This window comes from Adiantum capillus-veneris, chromosome 30 (assembly GCF_014529385.1).
Source record: "Adiantum capillus-veneris isolate H3 chromosome 30, ASM1452938v2, whole genome shotgun sequence".
Lineage (NCBI taxonomy): Eukaryota > Viridiplantae > Streptophyta > Polypodiopsida > Polypodiales > Pteridaceae > Adiantum > Adiantum capillus-veneris.
Genome location: NC_140960.1, coordinates 14,418,557 through 14,442,955, shown reverse-complemented (window position 1 = coordinate 14,442,955; position 24,399 = coordinate 14,418,557). Strand labels below are relative to the sequence as shown.

The following is a 24,399-nucleotide window of genomic DNA, read 5'->3' as shown; positions in this document are numbered from 1 at the left end:
AAGGACTCTTGATTTTGCAACAACAATCGCAAGTTTTGGAGAACTTTAACACAAGATTTTTACTAGCAAATCACTGCAACTTGTGCATAATTCTCTTGTGCTAGCTTAAGTTTAATTAAGCTAAAAGTGAACTTGAAAGTCACTTCCGAGCCCACGGAACAGGTGTGGCCGTCAAAGGCACATCAAGAATTTTTGCATTCATTGTGAAAAAGTATGCCAGCTAAATAGAATTTTGCAGATTGTGTGCTAAAGTGAACAGAGGTTAGCTCGACTCAAGAATTGCTACGAAGGGAGTAGTCGTTGCAGTATAGTGGTAAGTTGCATAACTTATCACAGTGCTTCCAATAGATCGAGCCCTGCCAAAAAGCTCTAGGCAAAGCAAGTAGCCAGACAAGTCAGTATCAGCCTTGGCAAGCGAGGGAGCTAAGAAATTCAAGTGTGCAAGCAAAGCCCACTTCAGAAAATTCAGAGATTAAGGCATCCACAAAAGCTGAAGGACCTCAAGCGAAAAAGACCGACACAAAGGTGCTAATAACTTTTATTAGCATTGAGGCAAGCAATTAGAGCTATCACTGAACAGGTACAACAAGGGAGTCAAGACGAAAGCAATGGCGTCTCAAAGGAATCAGACCAGCCAAGACGAAGCTTCAAGTACATCCACAAAAATTATAAGAGAGCAAATTTGGATCTATTTAATTGGCCATTACAAAGGATTGCCATGCTATGAGGATGTCAATCGGAATTTGTACATCAAGACAAAGAAAGATACAGAGGAAACTCGGACATCTCAATATGTGGAAGTTGAAACAGCGAAGAATGTACTACACCCACATCTAGATTTCATGGAAGACTGTCTGGGATCAATTTACATGAGGCACGGAAAATACATCGACAATGAAATAGAAATGTTGTACAAGGATCAACTTACAGAACTCTACGCATATCCTCCAAGTATTTTTTTGTACAAAGCTCAAGATGGGAAACGGCAAATTGGTACCCTCTATGTAGATGAGGACGGTCGCTACTACAAAGCTGCCACAAATCATGAAGTTCCTGCAGAGAGTAACCAATATTTTGCAGCTGAAATATTTGGATCAAGAGGGGAAGACTACAAATCTGAAGGTGGTAATGTTTATCATCTAGTCATGGCTTTACCTCTTGATACGCAACTAGAAGAGTTAACAACTACAGCTGTCACTTCAAAATTGAGTGGCACAACACAAGGCACAACATGGAAAGACACGGCACAAGTCTTGTGCACCGTACCAGCACAAGACAAAGCAAAAACACACCAAATTGCACAAACAGGGAATACGCCGGAAGTACCAGCTATGAAGATAGCACAACTTCAAAAAGAACTAGCTCGGTCTCAAGAGCTACTTAACAGAGCACAACAAGTCATATCATCAAGCATTAAACAGATGCCAACATTAGATATGGAACCCTCCCGGATGGGGGGAGTTCAAACACAACAAAGAGACCCTATCTCTTCAAGAGTGGGATTAAGAAGTCCAGTTTTACAAGAAGTAGTGTCCTTTTTAGGAGCCCAAGTGGAATTTCAAGAAGCATTGGAAGATGCCGAGCAGGAGGAGAGACCACCGGAAATTCACAATGCCGAATGTAGAAGGTCAGGTGAGCTATATATGGTTGACTTAGATCAAGAGGATGTGGGATTATACAAATTTTGGAATTCTGAGACTAAGTCTACCGCATACTACATATGCTTAGATCCCAAACCTGGAGAATTAAGTAAAATGGAAAAGTTATATTGGTTTAAATCTGTGAACCCAACAGGTCAAGATGTCATTGTGGTCGACAAATACAGTAGGCACTATGAAACAGCCGATGTGAAAAATATGGATGATTTTAGCATTTGTGGGCAACCTGTAAGTCACATACTTGGACCCCGTCCAAAAGCACCATCCAGGGAAACGAAAAACAAAGATTCGGTTTGATCTTCACCCTCGGTGCAAACCTCGCCAAAATCAACTCGAAAACATAGCCCTAAGGCTATGCAGAAGCCCCATGTCAAAGACCATATGCTGATGGAAGAATTAGCGTTACGACTGCTAGAAAGCATGGATAGTGATTTGATCTTGTATGCAGGCAATAATGGAAGCTATTTTCAGCTTCTCAAGGACAAGACGATGGAGGATAAAGAGACGAAGCCAGTGGATACACCTAAGTCAGTCGTAATCTACAGGTTCATGCATGCAAAGAAGAGGTCATATCTGTATCTAGATACCACACGAAACCATTATCAGCAGTATTATGGAGAGCTGCCTCGTCCAAAGGGTGCACATGTTGAGATAGCGACATATTGCAACCAATGTGTCAGTGGTCATTTAGTGAAGGACTGCCCAGCAAAGCTCTACATGGAAAAGAAGAAGTAACAAGCCAAAAGCAAAGTTCAGACAGTGACAACAAGGGAACGGAAGCAAGAATCCCCAACGAGATCTCTGAAAAAGAAGCAAATCTTGTCGCAGAGCACAAAAGATAGGCTCAAGACACATTTGCTTGAAGTCAAGGGTGTCAACGACATTATCATAGAGAATCCGGCTGTCAAAAAGATCAATTGAATCAGCTGATTCAAGATCGCTTAAAGAACCTCAGTGAGGACAAGTCAAAGCATCCACAAGGTGATGAAGATGAAGCTCGCAGTTCAAGGTTCGAGAGCAAAAGAAGCCAAGATTCTAAAGATAGTAAGCAAACCAAAGAAGAGGTGGCAGAGGTAACAACAAAACTTAGTATCACCTCACGAGACAAAGACATGCAAGTTGACTCAATGGATAAAGCTGAAATTCTGCAAGAGAATTCCTCTACTGTAGACTCTAACAAGGATGATTGAAGAAATCAAAGACCAAAAGAAGCTAAAAAAAGATGTGGCTGAAGTTTTAGAACCCACAAAAGAAAGGGAAATGACCGACTCCAAAATTGACTACCAAGGACAAGCAATGCAGGATATGAATGAATATTTTCAAGAAGAGGCTCTACCAAAACCCATGGAACAATGGGAACCAAAGTCCACGGTGACCATTGCATCAGAAGAAGAGAGTCAATCTCAACATCCTACTACACAAGCTTCAAAAGATTTCCAAGAAGAAAAGTCACCATTGAATGACCTTCAAGTGCTAGAAGAAGTAAATAGTGACAGAGAGCTTCTGAAATCAAGAATCAAGGCATCACAGTCAGAAACTAGCAATGAAGACCAACAAGCAGCTCAGGCTATAGACCTTCCCCAAAGCTATAGATCAGAAGATAGTAAGCACTTGGGACATGGTACAACTAGTCAAATGACAAAGAAGTTCAACATACAAAAGGATGACAAAGCTTCCAAGGCACAAAAGTCCAAGACAAGTACCAAAAGCAAAGAGGACATCAGTTACTTGGAAGCCAACAAGAAGATTAAATTCTCGTTGGATGTGCATGAGAAACTGAAATTCAATTTTACAGCAGAGATAGATTGCACTGCCATGACTAATGTCAAGTCTTATGGGCTGTGGTTACTTCTAAATAAGCCAGAACTTTATGAAATTCAGGTACAGGAATCCCCATCAAATGGAGTTAAGGTCACACGTTTGGGGATTGCATAAGCTACCCTTAAACTACGGTCAAAGATAGTTGAAGACAAATTCCTAGTAGTGGATTCTTCCAAAATGAGTACACATTTGATTTTGTCCAAGCTATGGGCAAAAACACTTGAAGAAGAATCCAAATCTTCAACGATGGTCATCACGACTAGCTCTCAAGAAAGCCAGCCTACTACCGCTCCAAGATTATCGGCTGCCGACAAAGGCAAAGCCAAAATGAGCCCACAAATGTCCTACCAACAGAAGCAGCCCCTTAAATCGGAGTCTTCAATCCAACCCAGAAAAGTTCAAGACGGAGCTTCTATATGAACTGACCACATGCTTACACATGAAAGGCAGACTCCAAAGAAAATCTTTCAACCGAAATACCCTACACTGCGAGATCACTGCCGCCAAAGGTTTTCAAAGGTCTACATTAAAGCTGAAGAAATAAAGGTCAAGGCCCCAATATGGGTAAATGATCCTAGCCAATTGACGAAAGATAAACACATGGGATGGATAGCCTCCCATTACAGCTTAGCAGAGCAAGGCTATTATGAGGGTCAAAAGAAACTTTGGTTACCAAAACCACAGACCTCGGCTTATGCGGTGGATAAAGGTTTCAAAAAGCGTCCCCAAAAGCAACAAAGCTCATATTTATATCGCCAAAGGAGACCAACCAACAAGGCTCACCAAAGGTACGCAGGAAATTTCAAATCCAGCTAGCCTTTATACCAACATAGGACTTCATCGGTAAAGAATCCCAAAAATGGAACTCTTGTACATCTCAATACGACATCAAAAACATCATGGGAAGTTCCATCTACAATTCTTCAAGCACAAGGTTACTATTAAGGAAATCGGAGAATCTGGCTACCAAAGATGCCAGGGAAACATTCTTCAATCAAACGACTTCAGCTTGAAAATAATCGCAATTTCACGGAAGGCAAAATCAAGGACAATGTCACACTCAAGGCAAAGGATATCTGCAAAGACACGCTAATCACACAATGCAGATACAAATGGGTGCCAAAAGAACAACACATACTGAAGAAGATTGAAGTCATCTCTAGCTCTCAAGAAATGTCAAGACATGATAGACAAAGTGTTACGGAGAATGGAGCGAGCCAATCTTCTCAACCAAGGGACCAACAACAACAAAAAGAAATTTTGACAACCAAGGTCACCCAGGTATGGCAAAAGAAACCAATATTGTCAGTATGGTCCTTTACAAATCCTCTCTTCGAGGATGGGAGTTTTGAATTTCAAAACATATTCTTGGTCGAAAGCTCTCGAGAGTAAGTCAAGTTGCCATAAAAATCATGGTATAAGAGTCAAGAGTCAGGCAGCTGAGCCACTAAATGAGCAAGAGTCAGACCCAAGATTCATGTCGTAATATTTTTTGTGGTCTATGAGTCTAGATATTTAGATTATAGCTCAAGCTGGAAGATTTGATCATATTGTAAAATTGAGTCGATCATGCTCAATAGGTGAGCAGAAGAGTCAAAGTCTAACAATTTTATTTGGTGGAGAGGTGGAGTAATCCACAAAACACTCACGCACATGTTCACAGTGAGGAGAGTGAAAAAACCTCGAGCATCAACAATCCTTCTTGTGAGTAACGGCAGCTCTTGAAGTCAAATATATTTTTGCTTCTCTAGCGACCTTCACTCTTGGAAGCACCCATTCAAACTCTTCTCGCACAACATATTGTTTCCCATGCATCTATCTGTGCAAGCATATATAATGTCCCATCATTGGACATTTGCATTTGACACGATTTGTGTTCCACCCATGCACTTACACAACAAAATGACGATGACAAAGCGGTAACAGGTTTCATAAGCATCTGCTCAACAACAACGACTCTGACTTCAAGCTACTAACACTTATCCAATGTATATTCAGTCAATAATAGTAGCCATACGGCCATAAGTACTTTAACTCAACAAAACTCGGTTACATCAAAACATAAGTACATATAGCCTTACATTTAATTGTGACTAAAGGCATTTTTTTCCCACTGGGTTTTTCCCTTTAGTCCTATCCAGGTATCCAAGACCTTCATTTTGTAATATACGCCACATTTTATTTTTACTATTTTATTTTTTATATAATACAGAAAAGCAGACCAACGACATCCCCAAACAACTACATGCTCATCAACTAGAAAATCAAAGGGGAGCGGCCCAGAAAAATTTCAAAAAGGCTTCAAGTTTACAGGTACACATGCAAGATGACACCCAAAGAACAAACAATATAGAGTTGCCAAGATAAAGACTTGCTGCAACAACAAACCTCACTCAACCTATTCACGATACAACAACCAATCGGAGGGGGAGAGCTATGGCTTCAACTACACTACATGTACACGAAAAAGGTAACTTTACAACATACAAAGCATCTAGTAGAAGCAACTGCAACAACAAAAGCTTCAACCAGCACCAAAACATGAAGCACTCGTCAAGGCCACTGTAGACATAGGGTCTTGTCAGGGATGACAAGAATTCGGAGGGGGAGAGTGTTGACAGGCCAACCTTTCAACAACGCTTCCACAAAGATTCCATGAAGATTCCTCAAAGATTCTCTAAAGATTCCATATGAAGATGTTGATGAAGTGATGAAGATGAAGATGGATGCTGTAATGTGAAGATACAAGCTCATGGACATCATCGAGTATCCCGTTATTATTATTTTGAGCCATTACGGCCACTTTTGTAATGTTTATAGGAACTTCATATTTTAAGTCGGCAATTGTATTTTGGCCGTAGATGCTTGTTGGATGAGCAAAGCCATCTCACGGTATTGTAATTAAGCTCTATAGAAGCCTAGGGACAAATCAGGTCATTTTGGCTGGACATTAGGTTTTCTAAGGCTTAGTATATAAACCAAAACCTAAAGCTTTGTAAAGGGACTTCTAATACTCTTATCTTCTGTGTCGACTGGGAGACTACGAGAGAGTGAGAGAGTGTGTGTGTGTCTGTGCTACAAGAGCTACCATGGTCGGAATCGCAAACGGAGAGCAGCAGCGTGTTGCCCATGAGGAGAGCTACGCGTTGATGCTTACATCACGCGCGTTCGTCTGTGTTTTGGCGAATTCACCCGCGAGCTACTTTTGGAGTTTCGGTGAGTAAACGTTATCCGTTTTTGCATTTCAGCGTATCCACGCGATCAGAGTGAGTAGAGCTATGCATTAAGCATCTTAGTTTTCGAAAACGTCGACCTGCAAAAACCTTTTAGACATCCTACGTGATTTTGCACAGGGTGTTTTTGGGTAGGGTTTTGGGTCACAAACCTTAGGGAGAGTGGCCTATTGGTGTTGATAGGATATCCCTCAAGTTTCGTAACGTTTCGAGAACGTCTAATGGGCTTTTGGCTTGCAGTATCATCATGGGAGACTCTCACATTCACAGAACCGATGGCATGTAGATTTGATATCTCTGTAGGAAGTAGTCATTAGTCGATCGCGTAGAGGTTGACACCCTTTGCTTGCTTCCACGCGCCTGCGGGTCGAGCTCCGTCCTCAGTTGACATTATATGTTAGGTGAGTTCTCGCTATGATGACGTCCATCGCAGCGTATCCGCCAACAGCAAGGCCCCCCATAGTACCTTCCATAGAAATATCTTCATAAATGAGGTCACTGTGGATTCCAAATGTTCTTCGTGACCTCAATCCATCGAGCCTCCGACCATTGTTTCTTCCACTGCTTATTCAAAGGGGCGAACCAATCAGCCTTGTGTATTAACACTTGGTAAATGCCCTCGGTATGAGGTTTAGCGAATTGGCTACTCATGGGTCATTTCCAAGCTTTCCACTCAAAAGTAGATTCACATATGAGTAGCTTCGCAGTGCCATTGATTTGAAATTGGGTAGCCACTTGGTCAGAGGATTTCTAGCGCTTGCTATTTCTATCCCAAAAGTGGCTCAACTATTGGAGTCCTTTATTGTTCATCCTTATTGCTGTTTCTCTCCACCAGTAGCTTTAGACAACCAAGGGGACCAGTGCAAGATGGAGTTCTGGAAGTATCTGGTTAATTCACCCCGTTCCAGTACCCATGTTTCTCTATTGCCCTTTCCCATGATCTCCCCCGTGATGCCACCCAGTCTCAGGCTAGACCACACCTCGGGGCTAATAGTTTGTCGTGCACCTCAATCCCTGTCCATTGACCACCTTCATAGAAAATTTTTTCCGTTTCTATCATATCCTTGGTCATGATAGCCCAAGATTGGTCTTGTTTTGCGATTGAGACCACAAAATTGGCACACTGGGCCTCACCATGAACAACAGGGTTGAGAATTTTGAGGCCACCTTGGACCAATGGTCGAGCGATACCTTCCCACTTTGCCCATTGCCACGGCGACGAGGCTTTAGTGTTGTTCTTCCTTAAAATCTTTTAGCAGGTTTCAAAAACTTCTTCTAGTTATGTTGGCAATTTTGAGGAGCAGGCTGGTAAAGGCAATATAAGGAAGCATAAATGAGTTGATCACTCTGACCCGGCTCTGGAAGGGAAGAAACACATACTCCCACCTTCTCATTTTTCTTTGGATCTTCATCAGGACCCATTGGAACCTTTGCTTGTGTGTAACATCCACTCCCGGGGGGGGGGCAAATGTCAAAAAATTATTCCTTTAGACACAACCTCCCCTGACCAGACTAATGAGAAAACAAGTCATTTTTCGTTGACTGAGAGGCATTGTTCGCACAAGTGACTGAATTCCCATGAGGGACATCCTCAAGAGAGGTAAACAAGTCACGATGAGAGGTAATGTGCTTTGTAGCACCACTATCAAAGTACCACACTTGAGCATTTATAGCAACTGACAAACATACATCAAGGACAGAAGGATCATAAAGTGCAATCTACAGTAAAAGCCCATTCTGCATCAACATCAGCATCACAGTCTCCTTTCACAAAAGGCTCAACAATAGCTGCATTTGTAGTGGAACCAGCATTAGTAGTGGAACCAACCTCTTTCTTCTTAGCCTCTTTTGCATTCAATTTTGGACACTGATTGATCAAGTGATCATTAGCTTTACAATAATGACAACACGTCTTCTTTTTGCCCTTATCACTAGAATTCCCAGATGAATTGATGCCAGGAACATGTGATTTACCACTTGCAGAAGAACCATGAAAAGTGGCTACATTGCTGTTACCACCTTTTCTTTGAGCAACAATAAAGGCCTTCTCAACTACACGCTGTCTAGTCCTTTTTTTTTTGGGAAAGTGACTCTTGCAACAGTAATGTGCATAATGCATCAAATTTGACAACTTCTGGATTTCCGTGGGTCATGAGTCTCCAAGTACTAGCAAAAGTCTGGTAAGAATCTGGTAAAGCATCAAGAACACTCTACACAAGGGAACTGTCAGAAATGTCTTCGCCTGCATAAATAAGTTGCTAATTGATATCCTTGACACTAGCAAGGAAAGTTTCCATATCATCTTCCTCATGCATAACTTTTGACTCCACCTCTTTACACAACAATGCAATTTTTGTCTCATTGCGACTTGCGTAAAGACTAGCCAGAATATCCCAAGCTTTTTTTGCAGATTTCGTTGAATGAATGTGAGAAGTAATAGTGCGCTTCACAAAAAAATGCAATCAATGCATGAGTCTGCGCATCTTTTACATCTCGACGAGCTTGCTCAACCGTAGGCAAAACAGCTCTGGCAGCAGTAATTCTGCCACTCAAAATCCACAACATCGCCTACACCCTCAGAACCAGGACGTACATCAATGCCCTACACAATGTTCCAAGCGCCCTTTGACACAAGGACATGTTGCATCATGTAAGCCCACATAGGGTAATTGTCCCCATCTAATCTATCCTCGGCAGCAAACATCTTGAACACATATGTGTTGTTGTCAGCCATGGCGAATGCTGCAGCTGATGTAAAAGGGAGAGACAAATCAGGAACAACACGTTCTATATAGCACAAACCACAGAAGACTGTAAGGGACCTGTTATGCAAAAAACGGCACTGACAAAAGTTCTGCACAAATTGACAAAATTCCTTGCATAGCAATGCCTGTAGTGGAAACGGAGGCTGAAATGAGCCCAATTGTTGGAATTAGGGTTGCAAAAAAACACACAACTTGGAGAAGACAAAGGAAGTTCAAGGCACACAAGATAGATTATATTACTTAGTGTGCAATGCAAAGATAAGATAGCCCTAGAGTGATGGGCGTATATACAATGCACAGGGGGAAAAAACCTCCTAGTGAGGGAAAAAATGCCCTGGTGGTCCTAAGTGTGTTCACACTTAGGATGTGTGTAGTGTTGTGTGTTCACACACATCACCTACCACATGTATATGGTAACACCGAGTTTGTAAAGGTTGGAATATGTCTAAGATACCACCAAAAAGCATGGGGATCAATGTTGGAGCTGGACTTGTTACTATTCCGCTCAATTTCGGGACTTACTTTGGGGCGTGCTTAGAGTGCAACGAATTTCACTTTGCCAAGGATTTTCCCATGAGGACTAAAGTGAACTCCTAGTCTCCAACCCAAGCCTCCAGTTTAGGGAAATTCAATCATGTCCCTGTCAAGGAAACAACATTGGAAGAGGGCGAGAAACAGGTAAAGAGCTACGAAGGGACAAGAATAGGGAAGGAAAAGAGGCTATGGTTTGTGACAATGAAGTCACCAAGTTGCAAGAGAAGACTGGAGGTGCAGACCTTCACACTGGAAATCCCCGAATGCACCCGCAAAGAAAATCCGTTTGTTTTTCCTCCATCAACCTAAGCTTCTGATAGTAACAACCGCGCTGCTTGTGAAGATTCCAAGACTGGAGAGAATCAAAAGGGTGAAGGCGGTGGCAAGAGAATCCATATCACTGGAGGCCAATGGAGCTGTGAAAGGGATAGGCTCCTCTACACCCCTGGTCCAACTTAAAGGGGCAAATGGTGTCATCTTGCTTCACAATCCCTTTGAAGTGCTACAAGAAAAAAAATCCCCTTTTAACCATATTCAATGCAGGCCAGCAATGTCAAGGCCAAGACAAACCCATCATGAGAACCCATCAACTAATCTAAAAAAACCTTATTTAACTCAAAATGTTGCTCCCAACAAACAAACCAAGGGATGAAGCTGCATTTGCTCAATCAATCCCCCACCATACACATTTTCTCAAAAATATATACATTTGTGAACTACACTACAGTAAAAAGCAAATGGAAGTATTTGGTTTTGTAAAAAAGAGACATCATTTTTATTCAGTGAGTGCGGCACCAATTTATGACGAAAGCTATTGTTTAACCAATTCCATAGTGCCTAAGCAATCAAGCAACGGTGCAACAAGAAGTATCCACCACACTCTCTCTTTCTTTCCAGAACACACACACCCAAGTATGTCAAGGCTAAGTGAAGGGAAAAGCATCCCTCACCTGTACTTATAGTGTTTAAGGGTAGCGGCAGTAATAATCTAGAGAGGAGAAGATCCCACCAGTTAAGCTTCACAAGATCGGCTCAGCATCCAAGGCTATCAGCTACGCAGAGTAAGCTATGTAACATAATAGAGTAGTATTTACAAGATGTGTAATACCTTAGAGAGAAGCCAGCTCTCTACAACATGCAGACCCTCTGGTATAGGCGGGAGTATTTGCAGGAATCCCTCCATACGAGCCACCATAATTGGTGCAAGGCATGAGACACAGAGTGAGCAAAGAGATTCCGATTCCAAGACCTCCCACAGAGTGCACGGGCACGAGGCGTGAAGGAGTGGGTACGCGGCACAGTAAGTGATTATTACACCCGATCGAGAGAAGAGAATGGCTTTAAAAGCCATAGTACCATTTAAAGTTTAAGCAAAAAAATTACTACCCATTGTTAACCAGGACACGTTCCCATAGGGTGATCAATAGCACGTGTAGATTCCCAAGTGGTGGGGGGGGTAGCTTGGGGTGGGGTGGGTTAGGTGGGGGTTTTTTTTTAAAAAAACCTCTTTTGGATTGTTGAAGAAGGGCTTTACTATGAATTTCAATCGAGACCAGAGACTTTTAGAGTTGCATGCAGTAGCTAGAAAAGTGGGATATTTTGAAGTGTAGGACATCTCTAAATTGCAAACAGTCGTAAGTAATGGGCAATTTAAGGCAGTCACCCCTAAGATACAATAACCATTAGGTACATATGAAAGTGCAAGCTACTGTATATCTAGATGTATCACTTCCAGGCAAATGAACGTATAGCAAGGTATAGACTTCAAAGGTTCCCATCCATAGGACAAGATACATACTTGCAACAACAATAACCTAAGTGTTTGATGTGTAGCTGGATAAAGTAGTCATAGTCAGATGAAGTGACTAAGTGTGTGTGTGTGTGTGTGTGTGTGTGTGTGTGTGTGTGTTGTCATCGCCGCTTGAAGGACGAGTCTCACACTCGTTCTTTTAGAATGCCAATGTGAAGTTTCACCTTGTTTCTTTGAGAAGGTTTCATTGATATCTTACTCTACCATATTAATCCTCGGAAAACTTGTTATGTTATTCAACAAAGGGACAAAATTAGTTGTCTATCATATTTACCAAATGAAGATATCTGTCATTTGAGTGTGTGTGTGTGTGTGTGTGTGTGTGTGTGTGTGTGTGTGTGTGTGAGAGAGAGAGAGAGAGAGAGAGAGAGAGAGATCTTACATTAGTGTGCTAGAAATATTTCCTTGTAGAATCGTTGACTATATCCTCTCTTTTTGAAATCGTAGGGACAGCTTTTTATGTTTATCCCTTTCCCATGGAGATTCCTCCTGAACTCGTTACAAAATGAAGGTCTGTAGATTTAAACTCTTCCCATCCAATTTGACAGTCCTGAGTCGATGCCCTAAATCAGCACAGCGAGCACTCACGTTGTGCAGAAAAACCTTGCAATTTGAAAATATAAACTACACTCCTCATCCCCTCATCGCCCCTACCTGCGCCTTCTCCTTCTCCCGACCCCCTTGTCAACGGCGGCAGGCCTGCCTTGCCTTTTCCCATGACCATTTGGCTCCGCCCACTCCTCGCCACGCACCCCCTCTCCCTTCTCTTTTCTTCCAGTGCAAAGCTTGCCCTTTTGCTTCTAAAACTAATGAGAGCATTTTTTAAAATTTTTCTCCAGCGGGTACCCCTATTTGGCTAATTTGAATTTTAAATTGGCTCTAGGCTAAGCTCATGCAACATTTCTCACACATTAGCTTTAGTAGATGTGCATCCCTAAAGCACGAGCGCATACATCCAATGATGACAAATGGAAATACCACAAATATGTATATTTATGCATCCATATAGGTCATAAAAACATGAACCCTAAGTATTCTATGCAAAAAGAATAGAAAATAGAAGTGGGAACTTTTTAGGTGACCGGCCAATAATGCACTCAAATTTTGATAGAGACCCCTAGTTGCATTCATACCCGTATGGTGTGCAGGCTTCCACAAGGTTTTAGGTGTACATGCTTTTGCATAATCGAAATATAACTCAAATTTTGATTGTGCACGCTTGCACATATTAACGTAAACATTTTCCATTTCATGTTTTAATAGCTCCTTTGTGAAATTTTGATTGTGCATGCTTGCACACATTTACCAAAGGATTTGACATTTACTCCATGGCAGCTACTACATTTTATTCAAACATTAGCAAGATTCCTTGTGATCCCATCTCTACCTCCCTTGAATTTCTCTCTTACCCTTGCAAAAGGGACAAAGGGAGAATTGAACCCATGTCGCTTCTCAAGGTGCTAGGCTACACCTTCTAGACAAATGCAAACGTTGTACGCCTAAGCGTTGGCGCTCTTTATGTTGTTAGCATATGCAACATCCACCTGCCCCCCGTGCAACATGCTTCCTCTCTACGTGGAATACTCTATCGGTGCGTTGCATCAATAGTTGCACATGTGTCCATCGTCACAGCCTCGCTTTGGTGGTTGCACCGACTGTGTTTGCTGCCAAACGATATCACCCAGATTCGTGTTGTTTTTTTATTTTACCCTAGCTGGTACCCCCTACTACCTCTTTTGTGTTGCTCATTTATAAATTCAACACCAACATAAGATTCACTATTGGAAAAAATGTGGAATCTTCTTTCCAAACTTGATGGTGCTTCCCTTTATAGACTACATCAAAGAAGCAAGGGTAGTACAAATTAACTAGAGCGCCGATAAGCGAAAAGCACAAGCGAAGGAGTAAATGGTGTTTGAGGCAAGAATCAAGTTATCTACTTTTGGGGTAACATATACATATGTGACAAGGTGGTACAACTTCCCAAGGAATTTTTTGCTAAAGTTGATGATGTGTAAACCACCACGAGGGGTCATAGGGAAATGTGCCCTCAGTTAGAGGAAAGTGTGTGTGTGATGGTGATAGTGAGGCATGAATTGTCTGAGCAAATGTGTCATGTGAGGGCAAAAGTGGGCATAGCCAAAGAGCTTGAGATTAAATGTAAGAGGCAAAGGTGGGCATTGCCAAAGATATTGAAAGTAATGTAAGACTGATCTAAAGGGATGAATGGCAAAGGAGAGGAGTGGATCTTTGGGGCTTTTTCTAGGTCTCCTTTACTAAGAGGAGTGGTAATATGTCTATGTAGGTACTAAGGGGGAATCTATAAAGTGCTAGAAAACAAAATGAGAATCCATGTTGTTTGTCAACATAGTTTTGCAAGAGCCCAATTTGCAACACATATCTCCTTTTCTGCAAAAGCCTGGCTTTTATAGGCACTTCCTCACTTAATTTGACGTGGAGGGATTTCCTCCAAGCACATGCTACCACGTGCGTCTGAATTGTGATGCAAATGTAAATTGCCAAATCATCTCAAAGATGGAATTTTTTTTCTAATTAAAAGATTAAGTTTATAGCCACAGTATATGATGCACACGTAGTGCTTGACGTTGACTGTATATTATTTTTTGAGTCAATATAACATCTTCAATCACAATTGTCAGTATATATATATATATATATATATATGTATGTATGTATGTATTCATCTTATTTTTACCAAAGTAATGCAAAAATTGAATTAAAGAGAACAAAAAAGCGTACAATTATCTGGCCACAGAAGGAGCAAAGGGATCCTTGGTATATATATGTATGTATGTATATATATGTATGTATTCGTCTTATTTTTACCAAAGTAATGCAAAAAATTGAATTAGAAGAGAACAAAAAAGCGTACAATTGTCTGCCCACAGAAGGAGCAAAGGGATCCTTAGTTCATGATGTAGGAAAATATTATGATCTCCTCACAAAACTAGCACTGTGACACATTGCTTCACGATTAGCGAATGGAACGAGATGCTTTGTGTGAATTAAATGAGATGATTTCTCCCAAAATCCTAGACAAGGGAATAGTAATTCTATGAATACAAAATCCACGTCAACGTTTGCACTAATTAGACATTAAGGATCCCACTTCATAGAGGTTAAAAAAAAAGTAGCACATGCATAGCTGCTATCCATCCGGCTCTGGATCTCTTGCATTATTCTACGACGGTTAGTTCGATATGTGGGATACAGATGTTGCTTAGCACTATAACCAGATATGTTAATGAATTTGTGGATGCGTATGTCTTCATCAAATTTCTTATAACAAATCAAAGTGAAATACCTAGTGCCTTGAGGCAACTCATCTTGTCGAAAATATAATTGTATTCATCATCATTGGATGATGTAGAGAGCACAGTGCATATCCTTCAACAAAAAAACACAGCTGGGAATAGTAAAACCACTCCCAAATATAGGGTAAAAGTGAAACATCTTCTTCAAAATCATTCAAAGGGAGAAAGCTTTCCATGTACATGCCAAGTCAATGCTAGGATAAAAGTGGAACATGAGGAGTCCTCAAGAGAATTTAAGATCAAACATCTCATCGTGCCCTTCAGTAAAGGCTTACCTTTGTTTGTGTGATCTAGCTCCCAAGAAATCAATGAATTTTCATAAATTCATACAACCCTGGATCTGAGAAATGTGTATGTGCATGTATTTTCTTTGTGATCATAAGGCTTGAAGTCAATCTAGCTTGCCAAACACTCTTTTTTGGTTAGCAGACAAATAATCACGCATTTTGTTGGTTTTAACTTGGCCGCTTACAAGAACTTAAACGAACCTCCAAAAAGTCATGGTAAGGTGCAAATCATCCTAGACAAACTAGGCATATGCTTATAAAGTTGTCTTTGTTATCATAACAATCTCCATAATGCAACAAAGGTAGGGGTGGACCTTGTACCACTGCCTAAAAATTGGGGTTCCATAAGATCTCCTTTGCTAAGTTGGCCCACACTATGTTGAGTGGAAGCCCCTAGCGCTTTGAGTTGTGCAATCATATTATGTTGGTTGGAACAATAGGCATGCTTTTGTGTACAATCTTAATATAAGAAAGCTACTCAAGGACTTTGTGTACAAGATTTTGACACAGGGTAATAGGAACTTTATAGAATTAGGGTGAAGGGGCCACTTTAAGGACTATGAGGGAATCATAAGTGAATGTAGGGTAGAGGAGCCAGTAGGGGGACGGGTAACTTGGGGAGCTTGAATCTCCCTCCTCCGAGCTCAATTTTTTGCATTAAGTAGCTCAATTTAATCGCCTTTTCACAAGCTTTCAGGAAAAATAATTTGGGATTGGTCGGGTTTGAAAGTCGATAGCTGTGGCGCGATTTGCGAAATCAAGTGTATCAAAAATGGGCATGAATAAGAACGCCAATGGGGGCCAAAAGAGGTAAAATTCAGCCACAACATCTTGAACCCACGCCTTGACCAATGAGAAGGCTTAATTTCAAATGAACTAACCGTTTCAACTCCACTTTTTTGTGCTTCTTTTGGTCCCCAAACATATTAGGGGTTCATGTGTCTTTTCTTTGGGGGCCATACCACAACTGGCCCCTCTACCCTAGAAGGTCTATAGCTCAGATTGATTCCAAAAGAGAATCAGATGCAACAAAACTAGTGACCAAAGATTCCCTATTACTCAGCACTAATATCGATTTTTAACACGGTGTTTAGCAACGAACACCAAAATTTCAACCATGTGACCCAAAGAGAAACCAAATATTGACACTTGAGTACCTCTAGATGTGAATCTGGGGATTCAAGGAAAAAGTTAGGAGCTATTTATAATTCAATGGTTATTTTTTTAAGGTCTTCAAGACCATTTTGCTAATTTACAAAAACCATTAATTGGCTCAAATAAGTTCAGTTTTTTTAGTTTTGAGAAATAATTTTTCCTTAAAGACATTGTCTAGGGCCATTTTTCTTTAAGATTCGCCTAAAATCCAACATTTATAATAGGTTTATGAAGACGATACATTTGCCGACCCATCTACAATTACAAGTTCTGGAAGGGGCGTAGTTTTTACCCTCTGAGGCTACATGTAGCGAGCTTTTCAAGCATGGAGCTTGCTGTTAGGGACTGACAACCCTAATCATCTCTTAGTTGGGGCATTGTGGCTAGGATACAAATTACAATTGAGTCGTTGGAAAATGAGATGATATGCCAAGTTTGTTAACTAAGGATGTGGTGTCTAATGTAGGTATCAAGGTTCGTTATTTTTGTGGGTGCTACCGTCTACGTTTGAAATAAGAGATGTATGGCTATTTCTCTAAGGTGGTCCACTTCGTAGATTTATTATTTTATTGTTTTTGTTTTTTGTTTTGGGGGGGGGGGGGGGGGGGGGGGGGGGGGGGCATAAAGGCCACGGGAAAAGCAGAGGGATCAATGGTTGGAGATAAATTGAGCGTTGATCTATTCCACCGAGATTAATCCACCTGATCTATTCCATAATCCCATGCTCTAACCACCCGCGTTGATGGAAAACGATACACAATAAACACCCCTGCATGTAAGAGATCCGATGGCCCAAAATGTGCACACCGCCGATCACGCGCCCTTGTTGTAGATCCCTTCACTCTACTCCCGTGGTCTTTATATAGGGGGGTGGGGGGATGCACATGGTCAATTGTTTGTTTAGGGGAGGACAAGAAATATAACTATTGTCCATGGTCAATTCTTTATTAGGGGGAGGACGAGATCAAATTATTGTCCGGACAATATACGCGCGTGCGTGTGTGTGTGTGTGTGTGACACGTGTGAGAGAGAGAGAGAGAGAGAGAGAGAGAGAGAGTCTCTCACACAAGCCTATAATTTTATGGCGAAGTCCAAGTGTTGGGAAGACACCGTCAAAAGGGTCCTTCGAAGGCGTGGCATCCACTTGTTGTTTTAGGCCTCCCTTGCCTTCGTGCTGCCCTCACCTCAGGCTCACTATCGATCTCCACTCTCTCTCTTTTTGTCTGTCTGCCATGCTTTTCTGCGCCAATTGCCTGTTAGCAGCCGTCCTCTCATTTTCAATGATAAGACCTGACTCTCCCTCTCCCTCTCTAGCCACTATAAGGTCTTATCAGAGGTGCGTGTGTGGCTCTCTGCTTCTCCTCCACCTGACCATATTCCCAATCTATTCATTGCAAGGGATCCCCTAACGTAAGACCTTAGTAAGGCCATTATAAGGGCTCTACATTTTCCATCATTTCAGCTCAGATTGCAATTGCATATTCTCTCTATGGTTCAACCTCAAGAAATGCTTGCAACGCTATCCAATTAGCTCAGCAACCTTATTAAATCACAACTGTCATAAGGTATAGACAAAAAATTCACCGGAGGAAAATTGCAAACCACCTTGTGTGATTGAAATTACCCCCAGGTAGTGAAACCTTAAGTAGCCTACACGTCATTGAAAGGTGCTGCGGCAGTTTTGTAAATTTGTAGCTGTGCGCAGAGAGAGAGAGAGAGAGAGAGAGCCGAATAACTGCCCATGAAAATGAAGAGCTGTTATATATGATCAGTTGACCTACCCCGATTCTGTCTATCAGCATATAACTGTATTTGGGCGGTTGAAGGCAGTGCGAGAAGCAAACACACACACACACACACACACACACAACTCGCACTCTGATCAACCATAAGAACTTACGAAGATCATTGCAGCTCCAGCTAAGTAACACACACACACACACGGCTGCAGAGAGGGCCTTGTGCTTGCAGCCAGCAAAGCCAACTGAAGGTGAAGCGGAAGAGGGCAGCTTGTTAGCAACAACGAAGAGTATGTGGATGTGGAAGCACGACCAATTCCTAGAGTACGCGCATGTGCTGCTGCTGGCCCTTCTCACTCTCACTGCCACAGGTAAACAACCCAACCTTAACAATCTAATGTGCCATGAATGGAACTCACGTCGATGCTGCACAAATAGCTCAACACAGGATATACAATTGGATGTTCAATAATTGTTTGCATGCTTCCATGATTACGGTAACCCCCCAAGCTGTGTATGCCCTCCAATTACCCACGTAGCCATGCCATGTCACTCTTTGGCAAGGATTCCTTCACTCTTCAGCAGCCATGGTCAAGTTTGTCAACTAGGAGTGAACTTGATCCAATGGTCAAGACTTGCTCGCAACGCACCACACCAAATACCCACAACGTGCGTGCCTGCCATGTAATTAGGACGTCCTGGCCATCCTACAACATCTCACGCATGCTCATGTTCACGCAAAATACCAAAATTAAGAAGAAAACATGACTTTCACCAATGCTACCATGAGAAAACTCTATTGCGTACTCACGACACAGCATGAGAGTAAGCTTTAGATAATAAAGATGAACTATCAACAACAATAATGATATCCAGCACAATAATAAGAAGAAGCAAAGGTAGTGGTGTTGGCCTTTTTCATCATACTGCACACAATAATGCCTTTGAATTATGGATACTATGAAACAAATTGACTAATGATATGCCATGTCTGTTCTTGCTCAGGATGGGCTTTTTTGCCTGCAAGTGGCATAGGAGATGGGCCAAGCTTTGGCATCAACTATGGCAAGGTGGCCAACGATTTACCTGCTCCGGCAGATGTGATAACCATCATACATTCCATATCAATTACTAAATCGAAGCTTTATGATGCTGATCCTCTGGTCTTGCGAACATTTGGGAACACGGGCATTTCATTTATCGTGGGCACAGCTAATGATGACTTGCAATATCTCGCGAACCCTGCCCTTGCCATGGCTTGGGTTGAAGAGAACATTGCCTCCTATCTTCCTGCAACGCACATCATAGGCATTGTCGTGGGAAATGAAATATTTAGTGGCGCGGATACCAATCTTATGAGGCAGGTAAATACGTTCTTCTCTTCATGTCTGTAATTCATAGATTTTAGAATAGAAAAAGATGAAAGACAATTTGAAAGATACAAATGGAAAAGAACCTTTGTCTTGATAAAACTCAGGGATGACCATGATAAGCAAAGGTTGCAACCCAAAATAAATGCAAATCAAACTTGAGAAGGAGAAGTTGAGAACCTTATATTAATTATCCTCGGACTGAGACGTACCTCATTCTTGTATCAAGACAATTTTCCTCAACTCTCCAATTTGCATGGTTTATGGATGACATTATCCACGTCATCAACCCCAAACAAGAGATAAAATCAGAACAAAGTTCCTTACGTCAAATTGCTTCCATTGCTAACAAGACGTGTAATCTTCATTTAATTATAATTTTCGAATGAACGAAATTAAGACGTTGATTTTGTCAGTATATTTGAATTTCTCTTCTAATTAATAGGAACAGTCCCAAGAGACCTTAAAATATATCCAATGAGCCTTGAACTTAAGAACTAATATTGAAGGGGGCACTAGGATAACCATTCTACCGCACTTGGCTGACAGAAAGGTTATTCTAGGCTACTCTTCTGATATGCCAGACACGCACATGAATATGAGAGAGAGAGAGAGAGAGAGAGAGAGAGAGAGAGAGAGAAAACATGAAGCAAGATGAAAGAGCCGCACAGAAGGCAGAAATATTTACAAATGATTATAGACTAGCCTTGCTAAATTAAATCAGTGTGTGGAAAAACATTTATCCCAAACATACACGAATCCCTTTAAGCCAATGCTTAAGTGGAAATTTAGCAAATTAGACTATATTTTTGGCTACATTTACACCAGTCAAACGTTGAATTACTGAGGCTTTACCTTTGGCAGGCCAAAAACAAAACGCTTTGCACATAAAATCAAAGAAGCCTAAGTTGTAAATGTGAATGCATGCAGGTATTGCCGGCCATGCAAAATGTGTATGCAGCACTGGAGAGCTTGAACTTGCACCGTCAGATCATGGTATCGACGGCCCATTCTTTCTCCACGTTGGGCACATCGTACCCTCCCTCGACAGGCTCCTTCAGCGAGAGCATTGCCAACCTCTACATGAAGCCCGTGCTGGACTTCCTCTCTCGTACAGGTTCCCCCTTTCTCATCAACGTTTACCCTTTCTTTGCTTACAAGGATAACCCCTCCACTGTCTCCTTAGCTTATGTCCTCTTTCAGACCAATCCGGGCGTCCTTGATGCCAACACCAACCTCCGCTACTTCAACATGTTTGATGCCCAAATGGACGCCGTCTACTCCGCTATTTCCGCCCTCGGTTTCGACAACATCACCCTCCTTGTCTCGGAAACCGGCTGGCCATCCGTTGGCGACCCCGACGAACCTGGCGCCAACCTTGCCAACGCCCAAATCTACCATGAAAACCTTGTCCATCATGTCACCTCCCAAAAGGGCACCCCACTCAAGCCCAACACCTCCCTTGAAGTCTACCTCTTTGCCCTCTTCAATGAGGACATGAAGCCTGGCCCCACCTCCGAGAGAAATTACGGTCTTTTCCGGCCCGACGGCTCACCGGTCTATAATTTTCGATTCTTTCAATCATCCTCGGCAGCTCCAACCTTTGCAGTAGACAAATTGGCATGCATGGCCATTGTATATATGTATTACATGCTTGTGTACAGTTTTACAAATTCAAATGTATGTTAATAAGAATCATAACCAGTGTTAAGTAATGTATGTGTATAAACACGTTCAATACCTAAAAAGTATAGTATATGCAAGTGAGAAGGCAGATCAAATCATTGCAACACTAAAATAACAATGTGGATGCTATGAGCAATATTTGAACCTTTGTTGATTCTATAGAGCCTACGAGACAGTATCTACACTTTGAAGGCAAGCCATACCAGATGCTTCTTTGGGGTTTTGTTTAAGTTGCCCAATGCCTATTGTGGATGTGTGGGTGCCATTATGTATGTGTACCATGTGGGTGGGCCCTCAAGTGTGTTGTTGTCGAGCTAGATTGTAAACCCCCGCGCCCTCACGCACCCACACACACAGACACATGTTTAAACCCTCCCATAAGTTGTGATTGCCCGTTTTGGCTTGCCCAAATGGCAAGGGCATAGTAAAACTCTTAAATTTTAATGCTATTCTAAGAAAGAAACTTCGCTATTGATAAAGAAAGGCTATATAATGATTTGAAAGGTACTGTTTTTCCTCCCCCTCTCTCGGCAAGTGTGATAATTCCTATGATCTTTCTTTGAGTTGCATACAAAACTTTTTTGACCATATAATATACATATTCCATATTTTTAAGCAAGAGATGTGACTTGAGATAGCTTTATGTTCTTCCATTTGGCGGGCCTTATGAGCTTATCAATGATTATAAAAAATGAATGAATAATTGAAATAGCTTGCCATTCACATTATGTTAAAGTGCAATTATAGAGATAAAGAGATAAAGAAACATATGCAAATACAAAATTGGTGTGTAAAGCAAATTGTTCTCTCTCTCTCTCTCTCTCTCTCTCTCTCTCTCTCTCTCTCTCTCTCTCTCGTGTGTGTCTGTGTGTGTGTGTGTGTGTGTGCACCACGCGTGCACACACACACTCACTCACTTACGAATAGTCTCATGGAAAATTTAAAATAGCTATCCTTAAAGTTGGCATCATATTGTCTTTTAGTAAAATAAAACAAGACAAAGAATTTAATCATATGAAACTAATCATTGCTTTGAGTTGAGGAGACAACTCACATGAAAGGTTTTTCTTCCTCCACATAGTCCTTCCGCTCAAAGTCCAGGGGAGGCGGGCTGCAGATCGTAGCCCTTCGTTTATTGTCATTTCCACGCCGTAATCCTCAATTGCAGACCTTGGATGGGTGCCACATCAACACGCAAAATGATTTCAAGCTTTGCAAATCATTTGATCGCACATCAACAATCGGAATATTAACACGAGCGTCCGCCATCTCAGCACGTGGAAATTTGACTTCATGCAACTAAGCGTCGTCCGTGTCGTTCGCAATCAATCGTCATCTGTGTCGTTTGCGCAACTCAACATTTGAGCAACTAAGCAACCTCTGTGTCGTCTAAGCAAGCTACATGGTCCCCCCTCGCCCTGGCCATTTGATGTCCTGGAAAGGACTGCTAGTGTCCTTTTACATGAATAATGGCTCATGGGAGAGGATACTAGCAATCCTTCCCCTACACCTTCAACACGCCAAAGAGAACTCGTTATACTACATGCTTTCAAGTATGCGTGAAGAAAACCCATTCGTTGATTTATGAGGTGAGTATAAGTAGTCTACTTAGAATGTTGTACGATGGTAATGCTGGTGTAGAATTGCACAACTGGCATTCACTTCTTGCAGATTGATGTATAGAGTTTACTCGTATTCTTTGGGCCCTTGCCCATGTAAATATCTTGTGACTGATTCGTAGTCCCATTCACACCCGAGCAAGCATGAGAGGTACGTCCTGCTTCTTGTACTCAAACTAAGACAGACCCTATACCCACAATGCGTTTGAGAAAGTGATTTTGGTTCATTGCGATGCTTGTTTCATCAGATCCTTAGGCATGAACCATATCTCTTAAGGTCAAGATAAAAGAATGCACATATAGCAATTCAAGTAGGATTTACAATATACAAACCACTCTTATAGCATCCTTTATAAAGTAACGATACATCCTCACCAAGTACATAGCAAGCCGTCCTAGTGCACTATATTGGGCCCATCCTACTTGAATAAATGCTCGAGAGGTTGGAACTTTTTGGCCCTCGAGTACTCATCAACTTTTTGTCTTTCTTATACTTCAAATGAGTGTGTGACCCATACTTAGGACAGGTACAAAAGCAACAAAGAGAAGAAAATGACATTTGACTCCCCCATTCACATATGTATATACACTAATGAGCATGTTGGGTCATTGGAGTGACAGTAAACTTACATAGTGCCTAATTCAATTCTTTTCAGCCCTTCTTGACTACCAATCTCACGATGATTTTGTCTATATTTGTCTACCAAGTCACCTTGCTTGTTGCCACATGCCTTCCAAAAAGAAGCATAGGTGAGTCCAAACTTGCATATATGCAGGCCAAACAGGAAGCTTGCCAACAACAAGTTGGGCTTTCAAAAAGAGCATCATACTTGGCATACATGTTCTTCACAGCATTGCCAAGCATGACGTTGCTTACCATCTGGAATTTGTCACAAATGTGAAATGTCTTGCATGATGCCAGAGGTGTTTGTTTCATATACCACTGAAAACAACCCAGATATTGCTTGCCCTACCAATGTTGGACATACCCTTGTAACAAGTGTTATCCAGGAGACTACATCTTGGCCAGAAAGCTTGTCAATAACTTGTCCTGCTTTGAAAAGGCACACCACACTTGGGATGCATGTTGACCAATGCTTTGCCAAACACCATGTTACTCGTGTTTGACTAAACATGAGTAATATACTTCGATCCCCTAATGTACGTTCTCTCTGAGAAATACCCCCTAGGCTGGAGTGCTACAATGACAAGCCATCCTACTTCTTACTGCTGAAAGACACTTCTTCCAGCAGACAATCAATTCACCTTAAAAAGAAAGAAAAATAAGTAAATGCTATTAACGTACTAGGCAAACTTGTCATCTGTGGGAATAAAAGAGTTCAATGAAAAGGACATAATCAAAAGCAGAACGAAAAATTTGGCTTCA

The 24,399-nt window shown here is 41.6% G+C and overlaps 1 protein-coding gene across 2 annotated transcripts; it reads left to right on the top strand.

Annotated features, from left to right (window-relative positions):
* The first annotated feature begins 17,738 nt into the window (after positions 1 to 17,738).
* Positions 17,739 to 21,508, top strand: LOC147417573 (glucan endo-1,3-beta-glucosidase 14-like). Of its 2 annotated transcripts, XM_086507016.1 has the most exons (4): positions 17,745 to 18,708; positions 19,343 to 19,701; positions 20,638 to 20,824; positions 20,911 to 21,065. In XM_086507016.1, exons 1-4 carry the CDS (start codon positions 18,630 to 18,632, stop codon positions 20,928 to 20,930), a joined length of 645 nt encoding a protein of 214 aa, XP_086363142.1. In that variant the 5' UTR covers positions 17,745 to 18,629; the 3' UTR covers positions 20,931 to 21,065. The 2 variants fall into 2 exon arrangements, with proteins under 2 accessions (XP_086363141.1, XP_086363142.1); XM_086507015.1 differs by having other exon boundaries at positions 17,739 to 18,708; positions 20,638 to 21,508.
* Positions 21,509 to 24,399: the final 2,891 nt, after the last annotated feature.

What these genes read in the sequence shown, in the direction of transcription:
- LOC147417573 (XM_086507015.1), top strand. Translation starts at nt 18,630, where the DNA reads ATGTGGATGTGGAAGCACGACCAATTCCTAGAGTACGCGCATGTGCTG. An exon ending in TCTCACTCTCACTGCCACAG is followed by an intron (nt 18,709 to 19,342) that starts GTAAACAACCCA and finishes GTTCTTGCTCAG; the next exon opens with GATGGGCTTTTTTGCCTGCA. An exon ending in ATACCAATCTTATGAGGCAG is followed by an intron (nt 19,702 to 20,637) that starts GTAAATACGTTC and finishes GAATGCATGCAG; the next exon opens with GTATTGCCGGCCATGCAAAA.